Source organism: Ischnura elegans (genome assembly GCF_921293095.1).
Source record: "Ischnura elegans chromosome 13 unlocalized genomic scaffold, ioIscEleg1.1 SUPER_13_unloc_1, whole genome shotgun sequence".
NCBI lineage: Eukaryota > Metazoa > Arthropoda > Insecta > Odonata > Coenagrionidae > Ischnura > Ischnura elegans.
The window spans coordinates 18312364-18327214 of NW_025791657.1; the positions used below are offsets into that span (position 1 = coordinate 18312364).

At 37.5% G+C, this 14851-nt stretch overlaps 1 protein-coding gene across 1 annotated transcript; it reads right to left on the reverse strand.

Moving 5' to 3' along the window:
* Positions 1-6228: 6228 nt before the first annotated feature.
* On the reverse strand, positions 6229-6807 carry LOC124172450 (60S ribosomal protein L15-like). The gene has a single exon (XM_046551891.1). It carries the CDS (start codon positions 6805-6807, stop codon positions 6229-6231), a length of 579 nt encoding a protein of 192 aa, XP_046407847.1.
* Positions 6808-14851: the final 8044 nt, after the last annotated feature.

Below are 14851 nucleotides of genomic sequence, written 5' to 3' on the forward strand. Positions count from 1 at the left end.
TTGTATCTACGCCCAAAATGTTGTTTTAATGTGAATGTTCCGCTACAAATTATCTCCAACCGTTCCCGTAGAAGCTGGATTGCAGGTGAGAGGAGGTTGATCATTCCTTTCAAAAATGTGGTCTGCAAAGATTATCTGCATGGTAAGCGTATGAAAAGTGGTATGAACGTATGGTAAGCGTAAGAAATTCCCACTTTCTGTTTCTATTGCATGAGTATTTCCTGGCATTTTTCTAAAATAAGTCTATTTGTGGACAAAGTCGCAGATTTAACTATCCGCAGTTTGAGGGCGCAACTTTGTGTCTTCCATTTCGAAGAGAGCAGATTGTCTGCCAACTTTTACTTCTTTGTCTTGGGTCCAAGTAACTGAGTTACGTAGTGCTCTAACATCAACGATAAATTCGGATGTTAGGTAAGTCACTCAAGGGCTGACACTTTTTCTATTCAAGCTGCAAACCGAAAATATGTACAGAACTAGTTCCCCTTTGTAAACCAATCCCTATTTTTACCCTTGATGGGTTGTGGTTGATATGCCCGGACCTTTTTTGGCTAGTCAAAATAATGCATTTTCTCTTAAATCAATCTTGCAATCGGCATATCCAATGAAACATTTCATGAGAAACGGTGACATTTTGAATCATATATTGTCATATTTAGAAGGGGTTTTAGAGTTCAGTGTGCTTATGCCGACGTTGAAAGGCAAGCGAGCTCAATTAACGACTAAATAACTGAATAAATAGTGATTCACGGCTACATTAAGACGGGTAGGTAAGGGTAATGTTGAGGAAAAATATCATTAAAATAGAACGAGCTATAATTTTTATTTAGAATACCTATACTTACAGCGAATGGGATCGTATGAGGCAGCATATTGAGGTATTGTTGTGATTGCGGTAACGGAAATAGAAGAATGTGGTGCTGCGCTCATACAGCAGCAACAATTTAACAATGGGCAGTACCAAGATAAAATCGCAGAGAAGGCCGTAATTTCAACTAGAATTGTTTTGACGGACAATATAATAACATGCATCAATGAATATTCAGAGGACAACGAATAACCTTTCAAAACTGACTTTAATTGACATTCCGGACTCCATATAAGATTTTATAGTGAAAATGCATCTGTTTGACTTGATACTATTCACCAGAATTTTTTGTATGCCAACTGGGAAAAGTTTAAAACCCATAATATTTTTTTTTCATTTCATTAAACAGCGAATAATCCTGAATAAAACATAATAAAATCATAATGGTTCAGCATAGGTGAAATAATTTCAATGAATTTATATGTAATAAGGAGGACATTGAGGAGGTTCAATAAATTCTAAAGGTGCGTTTTTTGCCGTAAAAAAATATTCCAACGTTTGAAAGGAGTGACGGAGGGTAATTGGACGCTGAGAAATCTTTTTAACTTACTCGAGTGTTTTGAAGGGCTGAGAAGCCGTTTTCGGCACCAGCATCCATGCAATTCATTCTTTCTGGTGGGCACCTTAATCGGTAGAATACTACAGTAAATAATAAGGGGTGTTGCGGAGGGCAATAGCATAAAGCCTAATTAGCCAATATAGCATATTTTTAATAGCATTTTTTCACGATATTCCATCACCTAAAAATTATTTTTTCAATCCACCAGCCGAGAGAAATCTAATGGAATGAATGAGCAAGCTTTGACATAGTTTAATGTCTAAAACATTGTAATTGTAACTATCCAAAAAAGGTTTTTTTGCCCTCTCAGAAATATTTTACGAAAACAGTCCTTTGAAATTTTCAAATCGACGCAATATCTTTTTGTCCCGCTCAAAGTTCTTGTAAACAATTGGAAATCTGCTCCATTAAATAAGTTTTCAAATGCCGCGAATTGCATTAAAAAATATGCCTTTTTCAGCGACATATTTAAAAAAGAGTGGCAATCGTATTTTCAAACCAGCCGGCCTTAGTGGTCCCCTAGATGGCTGGAAAGGTGAGGAGGTTTTTCTTAATTGATCCCAATTCGCATACACTAAGTGCGGAAAAATCCCTGACGGAGGACTTTTCACCCACTTATTTGGCTATGCCCTTTATAGAGATTATTGTTATTTACATTTCTCTCAAGATTTTCATTGAATTAAACATAGCAATCTTTATTCAGCAAATTATTTACAATGGCATTAAATAATATCCGAATGTTGAAGTGGTATATTCTTCGTTTTATAAGTGCGTTCTTTGTCTCTAAATAACTTGATTGTCATGGTTGTTTTTCAATGATCTTTTCGGTATTCAATGGTCTTATGCAAATGCCATAAATTTACCGATCCCAGGACAGTCCTAGTTATAGCAATAACCAAGCCACTTCTAAGCATTTTCAATCCCCGATCTTCTTCCCATCCTCTCCTATCCTCTTATGGTTTCCTCATATCACTGCTACAATTGGTTCCTATACTATACCAATTACAATGTTTTAGACATTAAACTATGTCAAAGCTTGCTCATTCATTCCATTAAAAACTAAGCGAATTATAATTAATTTCCACCCCACTTCGAACCAACGCCCTCCATCGTTTCCTAGAATCACTGGTCGTTTCGAGAACTCTTATTCCTCCCTGTAACACTTTCGTCCCGTTAAACTCATTAGTAACTCTTATTAATTTCGTGCATATCATTTGCCAAGAATGTCTCGTAATTCCATATGACATTAGAGCGATAGATTCCAGTATTATTCCTAAACGGGGGAGAATTCTTGTGAAACCTGGATTCTCTCTAGAGATCAAAAAGGGATGTTACGGACAAATTTCTAGTTGATCAGGAATGCGTTTGAAATATGGTGTAGGGTTTGGAGGATTATTGAGGTGAAGTATAGATACTATCTGTTGGGTTCGTTTTTGCAAAAAGCAACAAGAGTTAGAGAAAACATATTTAAATCTCCATCACCAAGTTATAACGACCGAACACGCCACACGTCTGCTAAACATGATGGCCAGTATACGAGAGAGTGCTGGAGCTCCTTCAAATCTCACAGTCCACTGGAAACAAAAGACTATCGAAAAAAAGCATCATGGCGGACAGCATATGGGTGGCAATCAGCCCCCTCCAACTCCCGGCCGCTAGGTGGCCCTAAAGCTTCCGTGCGAGGGAATCGCCGATAGATGGTGCTAGTGGGTGTTTGCGCGTCCAGCATTACGAAATTGCATTGAACCAAATACAATACTTGATCGCTGGAACAACGAATTTAAAATGCCTTCAGCTGAATTGAACACTAAGAAGCAATTTAATAGCCTTTTAATTTCATTGACAGCCAGTTAGAAAGTCCATGTACAAAAAACATTGCCTTTAGAAGAAATTGAAAATGAGATGTTGTCGTCTGCTAGCAGTCGTATTTTATTAGCTCTACTTCGTAAAAAAGAAGTTATTTGCGTCCTGATCATCATATATTTATCGCTAACGGCATACTGCCTGACATATAATTATCAAGGTATCGGTCCCAAAAAAAAAATGGCGATACAGACAATCGAGTTGGCGTTTCCTCCTCCAAGGAACTCCAGCGCAATTATGCTGAATGCGGAAATAAGTTTTGGCAGCAGAAATCTCCTTTAAACTCTCATTAGGTCACCTTAAACAGGCAATCCTAAACTGGTAGCTACGAGGATACGGTTATCTCCGATTCAGAAATTACAAGATCCGCAATGAGAAAAACTGGCCCAAAATTAATTACTGAAAGCTTCACATAACGACTCATATTAAGATTAGATTAAGACTTAATGGTTATTCTGAAATGGAAAATGTACGTTTGAGAACCCTAATTAAAACTTTGGGCACAACAAAAACACCTTGCTAAATTCTTAACCCAAGAAAGTCACAGAAATACACATCACAAGATCAACCGAAACAGCAACCAATGTAAAGGAAAAGGGGACGTCTGGGAACGGTAGTTGAAGGAAGTGATTGTTGTTAAATTTAAAATGCATTTATTCATGAAAGCACAAGCACTATCATTAACACTGTACAGGCGAGCTTAAAGGATAAGGGCAAAGGTTGGAAGTGTGAAAAATGTAAATAAATCTCGAAGTTCATGAAGATTTGAGGGTTTTCCACGGTTGTGGCAGTATCACTTCCACCAAAAGATCTGGAGATGAATGACCGCCTAGAAATAGAAATTTTTCAAAATTAGGCAAAATTAAAAAAAATATATTTAAAAAATGAGTAGCAATCCTAGGTCGTATCAGTTATAAATGTGGAATGACAGTACTTTTACCACGAAAAATCTCCACAGTTAGCTAATAATGGCGTTACACGAGGTTATGTCTCACCAAAAATGTGAGGCTTTGAGGCACGAGAAAAATATCATAATGAAAGGGTGGGGCCAAATTTTCGATTGCAAATATCAAGAGATAAGTTCATCCTTTCAATTCTTAATATTACCACCATTTACTCTATTCTCATGACTTCCTTTTTTATTACAGATAGTAACCCCTGCCCCTTTTCAGCAAAAAATATCCTGACCACATTACTGTTGTTGCACTTTGTTTACAACTACAACAATTTCTAAACTGCAATGGCAGCAAATCCACAGAAGTTAAAAAAATATGAAATTAATTATATTTCAACATCCGTAGGCGGATCACCGTTAGTCCGTGTATATTATTGTACGCTAAACAACATCAATACTTGCATAAAATGAGCATGGATGCAAGCATAACTATCGCTAGGGCGCCATAAATCTTATCCCACCAGATAACAGAAGCTACCATTATAATTTCACTGTCATTAAGTCCTAAAACTAGAGTAGGATGCACATTAACACTTTCACCATGATCATAAAAACATAAATTCACTGCACAACTGTATCTAATAGGAATGAAATAATACAAGTTTTCAATTCGTGGTGGAGCGATATGTTTCCTCCTCTTTCTGTACTGACACAAAATTCTTCACTAAATATCTAAAGCCATCAATTAATTGCAAAGCGAGCTACGAAACCACCGAGGTTATACAATTGTAATTAAGTACAATAACACAATTAGTAAAAACTGATGGAACTATGCCTCCACGGCAACATGGCATGATATTATTTCGGTATTATGTGAAAAACATGAACCATTGATTTCCCGCGAAGATAAAAATAAAATTTCCGTAAATAAATATCGGATGCTTTGCCATATCCTCTTTAAAAACAAGAGAAAGGGCATGCATGGAAGAGTAAACAAAGCCGCCATTGCAGATACTGCAGTATTTCCGCTATCTATTTGCACCGCTAATTTATTCTTAGCGAATAACACATATTTTCAACTAAAAAACGAGGTCACTGAGATCTAAAACCACGAAAAAATTACCAAATTAACGTTAATAGAGCCATAAAACTAACATCGGTAACCCACCGCATTTTGAGTACTTACCACTGCTTTGAAAAAACTTTTATTTTCAGCTCAGCATTCCTTCCTGGTTTTCCTGTATCTTGTAGAATTATTAGACACATATCAAAAGCGCGATGCACGAACCATCTTCAAATTTAATAGCTTTTTAGCAATATAACACATCTTCCAAGTGATGAGCTTCGCTGGTTCACCATTGAAATGAATGTAACAGCAACGCGATACTGGGCGCGCGACAGGCTCGCAGCGCCACTCTGTAACGAACTAAAAAAATTGAATAACGTGGGAGGATTTTGGGACCAGCCAACCAACGACAAAGCAGCCGAGTTGGAGGGGGCTGGTGGCAATAGAAATCAAAACAACACAAATAATACATAACACTATCATTCAGATGAGTAATCATTTGTTATCTACGGGTGATCGGCTATGTCAAATAATTTTTGAAAAAAAAAATGCTAAAGATGTACACCGATACTGATTAGAATAAATTAAATGGCAGTTGAAAATGTTTCATGCGTTGGTAATACATATTTGAATGTTTAAATTAAACTTTGGATCTTCTTTTACAGATATATGGATGCATCAGAAGCGGTGACCAGACAACTCATGAATTTGAGAAGGAAGGAGAATTTTTTAAAGTTGAGGGAGTATGTAGAGGGGAAAATAATTTTTTGGCAAAAAATATGGAGAGTATGTGGAGTTGGTTATGTTAGTAATAAGGGGGAGGGAAGAAGAATACATTTTCCTAAATACTTAATTTGAAAAACGGAGAGGTGGAATTGATAAATAAAAATGGTTGTAAGCGCGACTTTCATTAATTTTACTGCCTAATTATTGGTGGTTTCACCATCCGCGTTTTCTGTGAAGCTGCAACGAATTCCTCCTCAGCCAGCATTCTCTACGCGAACCACCAATAGTGGGTGTGTATTATGTCCTTTCCAAAGACCTCTGGATTTCCTACCGGCAGAGGTTTTTCTACAAAGTTCCTTGTGCTTATGAACAGCGTTGTATATCCAAGAGAACTTCGTGTCACAACGAATGGCCTTGTGAGATGGGTCAACCAGAATGACTTCAAAGTACTTGTATATCGAGTCCAGAGCCACCCAGTTGGAGTTGAGGACTCTTAAACCACCACAACATCTGCCAACACACTCCTCAGCAATTGATTGGAGATTGCGAGTAGATTTCAACTGATTCTCACCATGACTCTTGGCTTTGCCATAAGTGCATCCTTTTGGGACGGCACTATCACGACCACCACGTCGCCATCTTATTCTGAAGATGACAAAACCTTGCTTGGCACGGTAACCTAGACTACGAGCTTTGCCACGACGAGGCCGGCGAGGGACAGGGTGCACTTTCGATAATTGACGATATTGCCAGCATCTTATTCTGAGCAAAAGCGGCATCCCATCACTGCGTTTATTCCTGTACAATTCCTGCATGAATTCGTAAGCCCCCATGATGGCCACGTATGAAGCATGCACCGGAGAGGTAGAATTGATAGAAAAAGAAGGGAGGAAGGAGACTTAAACATAAAAAAATTAAAAATGTACATGAATGTAATAGAAAGAATAAATAATTGATTGATACACATTTAAAATGTGGTTTGACTTAATTATTTCCTATCACGATTTCTAAAAATTCATTACCATTAATAGTATTTCAAATGTATGGCCAATAAAATGTATCATGTACAATAAAATGAAGAAAAAATTAAATAATCAGACGGATAAAAGGTCATAACAGGCAGACCAGCGTAAAAAATCAGTTAATGTAATTGATCAGTGATGTTTTAATGTCTTTCTTCTCAATAATGACCAACTTTATCTTTCATTTTTAGTTTATTATTTTGCTACAAATACAACTGGCTATTATTTCATTTCTGTAAGTTCGTCAATATTTAGAGGCGTTGCATATATTTGAGATGGAACCATTCAGCAATTCCATGGAAGGCGTATTCTCTCTCGTTCAACCAAGCCCCTTCCTTCTCCATCCCTTCTCTCCGTCCACTCTTTTCTCCCCTCCGCCTTTCCTCTTACGCATTGCGGCCACTCCTGCTTCTCCCCCTCCTCCACTCCCATCCCCCTTTCATGCGCACACTCAACCTCCCATCCTTCTTTCCCTCTCTACGGCCGCATATCACCATACCCACTCCTTCTCGCTATTTTTCCCTTCCCAATGACTGAGGCCGATTTCCAATCCAAGTAGTATGCACTCATTCCCTCGTTCCCTTTATCCCTTGCACCCTGATCCCTTACTAGTGCTCTACTGGCGTCATAAAGTTAGAACGGAAATAATGCAAACTATTGACAATAACGATATATGAAGATCAAGGTAGGTTACGGACATCTGGTGGTGATTTAAGAATGAATACTTTATACTTATATCCACCCTTGCTGTCGTCACATCCGTAATCTGACGATTGAAAAGCGCACGAAGGGTGAATAATTGCAAACTGGAAAACAGCCTCGTGTTTTGCTTTATTTGCCTCGCTCATTTTACCACTATCTTTTTTGGGTTACTTTCGTTTCCAACAATGGTCCCTTGCTTCTACTACTGTCTTCACTCGATATAACGGATTTTCATGACAATTGGGAAGGAAAAACACCCTGAGCGGAGCCTTCCACTCCTATTTAGGACCCCCGCGCACTGATAACTTTTTCAAAGGACCTATTTAGTCGCTAAAAACCCATGTGGTCTATTCTTGCCGGTAACAGAGAGATCAGGACTCCTAGGTGGGTCCTCTGATGTCCGAGACTTATACACCCGAACTCCCGGGGAGCGGTTTGGAAAGGAAGGAAAAAGGAAAGTGGCGCCGCCGCGATAGGAGCCCGTCGTCGCCTCTTGGATAAGGATAGGATTTGAAGAGAAGGGAGATAGGACATCACCGCTATAGGACCGGAAAGGGCACACTCGCTAGCTAAAATCGGCATAAATTATTAATGTGTCTACGATTTTGGTGGACCTTCTTATTAAAGAGAGAAATCAATCGATCAAATCGTGGGATATACTACCGAACACAGTTAACTAACCCTAGGAATAGGACCGGACGCAGTTATTTAGGTTTGGCAGTCGCCCGTGCGCGAGGCAACAATCACAGCGGCGGATACAGAAATAACTCAAGGGGAGGCGCAAAAGATATCTCGAATTACCTTTACTTCTATCGTGATAAAAAATAATCAATTCACATGTAAGGTTTAAGAAAGTCTAATTAAAGTGACAATTCAAAAATACAATATAATGCCATATCATGATATTACAAAAGGCTTAAATTGTGGTTCTGCAATGTTTGACAACAGGGGCGGGCCCGCAACGAGGGGGGGGGATGGCGGGGTACTGGTCAGTCAACTCCGTGTGTTCCACGGGACCTTCCTCAAAGAAACTAAATTGTTGTTTTGTAAATGTATCCAGTGCGCGAGGCCCATACCGTTACACACATTTCAACACAACTTTTCGGTCACTCCCGTCATCGACCATTATGTGATTGACTCCAAATTCTATTGTCTGTTTTACAGAATCTTTTGGGGTGTTCGAATCTAACATTTTTTCCTCTGCGATTTAATTTCTGTCGATTTCTTTAGACGTTTTCCGTAAGCATGCTTTGGTAATGGAGAATGACTTGGAAAGTGATACATTGGAAGTGACATTATTACGGACGATTTAGAGGACGTTGAAATCTCTGGCTCGGAATCTGACTTTTCCGAGCCTACGGATGCCAATCCGAGGAGACAAATACTGAAGAGCGGACGCCAAAGAGTGAATGGCAGGAAGTGAATAAATCAGGCACTACCTCCACTCCACATCCAAGGTTCAACTTTGGAAGAAACTCATCAGTAAATTTTGAAGTTTATCAAATCGTGGAGTGCAGAAACTTTTTGAACTGTTTTTCGATTACCAAATGACTACAGGAATAGATGGATGAACAGCTTTGAAAAGTTAAACAAGAAGGACCTTGATAATGATACTCAGTAACGAAACCATGGTCGGTCTCAATAAATTACAATGTGGAAATAGCAAAGTTGTTCATCCTTCTATTATCCTGCGATTATGGATTTACTACAAGTTGCGCCCGCTTCTATTAATTTTATGAATAACCAAATGAGTATGTTTATCACTGATAAAACTAATCGGTAAGCTGAACAATATTTACGGAATAATTCTTCCAGTTCAAGAGACCAATGGCGAGCCGTGAGTGCTGCTGAAATGCGTGTGTTTTTTAGCACTCATAATGTCACACGGTATTGTGCGAAAACCTTGGCATGAAGGTTTGTTGTCAACGAGGAGAATATTGAATGCACCATGTTTTGGTGAAACGATGTCTCACCGGCGATTTACAAAAATTCGTCAGTTTTTGCATTTTTGCAACTATGATGAGCGCGATGATTAAACTCATCCCAACCCAAAGCACTATAAAATTTGGGCAAATTGTAAAATTTTAAATGGAAAATTCTGCGACCTTTACGCTTCAGAAATGATTGTGACAGTGGACGTAAGTCTCTTCCTGTATAAAGGACGATTGGGTTGGCATTAATATATTCCCAAAAAAAGAGCAAGATTCATCATGAAAAATTTTGTCCTCTGCGAGTCCAGCACTCGATACGTATGGTCAACAATATGGTAGTTACCTTAGACTGAGATAACGAAAGTCGTTGAATGCGATTCGTTAACCACCATTATTGTTCTCATATTGTACAAGTTTTACGTTTTGCAAATCTCAGTTTGGACGAATGTTAATGGTAAATTGAAACCTCATTTGAAAACGGCCAGATTGGCGCCCATGCAATGCCACTCCACGTGACGTCATAGAGACCTAGTTTACATACGAGTAGATAGGAGATTTACATCGTCTGAGATTACCATTGCATGCATGAGGCTCAGATATCAGGGATACATCTCTTCATCACCTATTAAAATTGCCTAAGGTCGGAAAGTTTTCTTCGTTTTATAGGGTATTAATAAGTCCAATTTAATCAAGCGCTACCTGCTAGCTCAGTACTTTGGTAACGGCAAGCAGCCTTCATCTCAGCGACTCTCTAAACCTCACCCCCAGGTCACTTCACATGGTGACAGCTGGAACCAGAAATACGTCACACGGTCTTTTCCCAGTATTCATCCTTACACGTCGCGTTTTTGCATGCTTGATAATCTTCACCTTTAATCTGAACGCGAAAAGTATACTTCGCCATTTAAACAATAAAAGCGTGAGATGCGTACTCCAGGAGTAATAATCTTTCGATTTAGGCTATAATAATTTACAGGAAATCACCCTATTTTTTATACCAGAAGAGGTACTTCACTTAACACAGACATTGAAAGTAACCCAATGTCCTGCCAAGTAATATTGTCACTGATGAAGCCACTATTCGAAAAAAGGTATTGTTTCACAACGGAAAATTTTTATACCTCTCCACAACTAGCCGAGGAACTTATTTCTCATTCCTCTGATACATATGGAGCTGTGCAAGGAACATGAAAGGGAACGCCGGAGGGGGTGAAGAGGAAAACAATGAAGAAAAGCGATGTGGCAGCTTTCCGTAAAAGAAAAGTTATATTCTTGGCCGGAAGGACAAGAAGGACGTTACTCTCTACGTCGTTCAATAGAGAAATGAGAGAGGTGCAGGAAAGGAGGTTAGTGGTTATACAACCAAATATGGACGGAGCTAGGGGGGTACGTGCCCCCCAGACAATTAAAAAGTATGAAAGGTTTTTAATGCGGTCCCATTACCATTGCACTCAATTTCCCACACATCACAGGGAGCTATTTACTCGTATATAATGAGTCGAAATATGGTGTAAGGAATGAGTCGAGACTTCGACAATTTTTACACGTGTACTTGCTGTGTAAATTTGGTCCACAGACTTTTCCCAGCATTCATACTTAACCGTCACGTTTTCGCACGCTGGAAATTTTCACTTTTCATTTAATCTCGAAAAATAGATACCGTCATTTAAATTCTAGAAGCGTGAAATGCGTACTCCAGGAGCAATAACATTTCAATTTATGCAATAAAAATAATGGGTAGACACCCCATTCAGTTGGACGATCAAAACATATTTCACTGTCAGATACGTCTAAACTTAGAGAATCGTTTTCGTCCAAGTTGAATTTGTGTATAGGATTCAGTTGAAGATAGCTATAATTTCAAAACTAATGCTTTATGCAAAAAGTTAACCATCATGAGGTCGACTAAATAATATATATCCTCATGACTTCGTATCCTCATCTTTAGCTTGCATTATTTTATATTTATACTTTTAACATTCTTTGTTTTCATGCATAAAACATCGTAGGTACATCTTATTCCGGGATACTGAATATGGTTAGACAGTGCGATAACCATTTTCTATATATGCCAGGAAAAAAAGCGATGTGGCATTACGTATGATAGATTTGAGTTTGGTAACGTGTGACTGTTTGGGGTAAAGCGTCTGAACAATTTTCTTCCATTGTACAATTTTCATATTGTTCTTCTCACACAAATGCGAACTCTAAATATTATATTACGATGGATACTGGATGTTATATGGAAGAAACTAGATTGCAATTATTTTAAATTAGTGAAGCGGGACATCCCGTGGAAAAAAGTTTTCATATTGAGTTTTTGCCCACAGTGACTGAATGAATATCCTTGATTCATTATTTAATTGCTGTAAATTATGGACAATATAAGTTTTAAACGTAAGAAAAGATAACTGGATTTACATTTTGGCCCAGTCCAAGAATTTTTATGTCCTCCGTTTCTTTGCTAAAACACATTTTTTGTAGACGTATTTGTACTTCCGTAGAATTAATTTTTCCAAAAATAAATTTTTTCCAAAATCTTTCCACCAATAAAGACATGTCAGTAGGCTATACATTTGGTTGGTTGAGGTTTATGATTAAAATTTGTGACTTATATCTTAAAGTGATGGTATTGAAAATTATGGCTGGATATCAATATATTTGATTGATATCGATTCTTGGGCTGGAATTGAAATGATTAATTGTAAGATCAGACGATTAAATTTCATAGCACAATCTTGATTTTTTTTTCATTTCGCCATATTTCACAATATAATTTTATAGGTTTTCAAGGTACAAATTATATTGTGCCTTGTTACAAACATGGTAGGATGATATTATTACCATAGTTAAGACTATCCATGAAGCGAGGAATCGTAACGCGCGGTGCATTTCCAAAGAGTATTTCCGCCTTATCATACGTAATATTGAGGTTATTTTACGTCCGATTAAAAAAATGCATCTCTGCGTTTGGCATAAAATTTTAAACAGTGAAAATGACCAATTTATCACTTTCAATTGAAATTTATGTATTCGGGTTTTCCATTTTTACTTAATGGTATTGACACTGTTACTTGGTGACTTCGTTTTCTCAAAATACCATGTCAAACGAAGAGAACTTTCCGACCTAAGCCATTTTGAATTGGTGGAATTTAACAAATGTTTCCTAGAGCTCTGTGCATCGTGCACGCATTGTTAATCTTAGGCAATGTAAAACTCCTATCTACTCGTATAGAAACTGGGTCCCTGCGATGTCACGTGGAGTGGCATCTTTTGAGCGCCAATCCGGCCTTTTACAAATGAGGTTAAAATTGACCAATGGCCTTCGTCTGAACTGGGATTTCTAAAACCAAATATTTTTTTACTATGAATACACTAATGGTGAGAAACGAATCGCAAACTTTGCCTTTCGTTTTCTTTGATGAAATAAACTACCCTATTGTGCGCAATCATTTTAAACTTTAATCATCAACGTGCATATTTTTCAAAGATGGATAAAAAATTAAAAGATGTATCATGCTAATAATTATTCAATAAATGAAACGGATAACATAAGACTTAAGAAGAGGCTGATACATACGATTGTGGCAGTACAATTTGTCTAGTCCCATCGCATTGCAATGAGCATTTTATTGGCATTATTAAAGACGTCTATTACCGTCGCTGTTTGGAAAATAGTCGTCTAGCGTTTTGGTAGCCAGATCTTGCTAGTATAATATAAATCCTTAATCCTATCTATTAATACGGAAAGGTCTTTTCTGTCATTCCGCATATATTGCGTTAATAATGCACATAAAACCATATATGAGGTATCATTTTACATGTCGAATAACCGGATTCAGACTTATAGACTTGTTTTCGTCCAAGTTGAATTTGGCTATAGGATTCAGTTGAAGATAGCCATAATTTTAAAACTAATGCTTTATGCAAAAAGTAAACCATCATGAGGTCGACTTAATAATATATATCCTCATGACTTCGTATCCTCATCTATAGCTTGTATTATTTTATATTTATACTCTTAACATTCTTTGTTTTCATGCATAAAACATCGTCTATTACCGTCGCTGTTTGGAAAATAGTCGTCTAGCGTTTTGGTAGCCAGATCTTGCTAGTATAATATAAATCCTTAATCCTATCTATTAATACGGAAAGGTCTTTTCCTTCATTCCGCATATATTGCGTTAATAATGTACATAAAACGATATATGAGGTATCATTTTACATGTCGAATCACCGGATTCAGACTTATAGGATCATTACCTCAAGACAAAAAACATAATCTCGAACTGCACTTTTCACCTTTTAATTTAACTTAAAATTTTCGATTTTTTCTTGTCGATTACTCGCAAAGTGTACAGCTGCTATACACATTTTTCTATTCTTAACTTCAAAAAAAGTTTTTAAACCCGTAAAACCCACAACTAAGCCAAAGAAACGTAGCATTATCACGCAAAAATGTTAAAAATAAAAACTATGAAGTTATATAACAATGTTACTTCTAAAATTATCTTCAAAGAATATTTTTAAATTGCGTGCCATTATTCTGTAACAGATGTCATGATTATTCCCACTGGTACCAACCTCTCCTCCCGATATTGTATTAATATATTTTTGTGTATTTTTGCAAGAGAACAAATATAGAGAAAGTACTATATGGCATTATTTTTTTCTCTCTTTAAAACCCAATTATATCGTTTCCTTGAAGTAATGATTTTCTGATTGTTTCAAGTGCGAAATTTTCACTCGGATTTGCGAGTATTTTTTATTTTCCTTCAATGCGTTTTGGCCGGCCTGGCTCGAATATGGTTTGACTATATCATCCTGTATGGCAGACTGTTCTGCGATACAATTGTGTATTTGCGTGTTGCATATACGGCAACATTGCAACAATATTTTTGGGCTTAAACTTTTTATGCAACTAAAATAGGGTCTCCCACGATCCATCTCGTTTGGATCAAACGATGGAAAACAAACGAAAGACGATATTTATGTAAACAAATGTGGAAGATTGTGAGGTGGAGTACTCTGTCTTTTATTAGCAGTCGGAATGGTCTAGGAGGGCCTCTTGAACATTAATGAGTCCAAAGAAAGTAAACGGGGGGAGTGTTGGACTTGACGTTGGGCAGAAAGGGGTTGTGAAAGTGTTGCAATAGGAGTGCTAGCCATGTTGGAGAAGGAGTTAGTTCCCGAAGTTCTAGTAAATTATCGACACTAATTGA

Excerpts from the sequence above, each read along its gene's own strand:
- LOC124172450 (XM_046551891.1), bottom strand. The coding sequence starts at position 6,807 with ATGGGGGCTTACGAATTCATGCAGGAATTGTACAGGAATAAACGCAGT.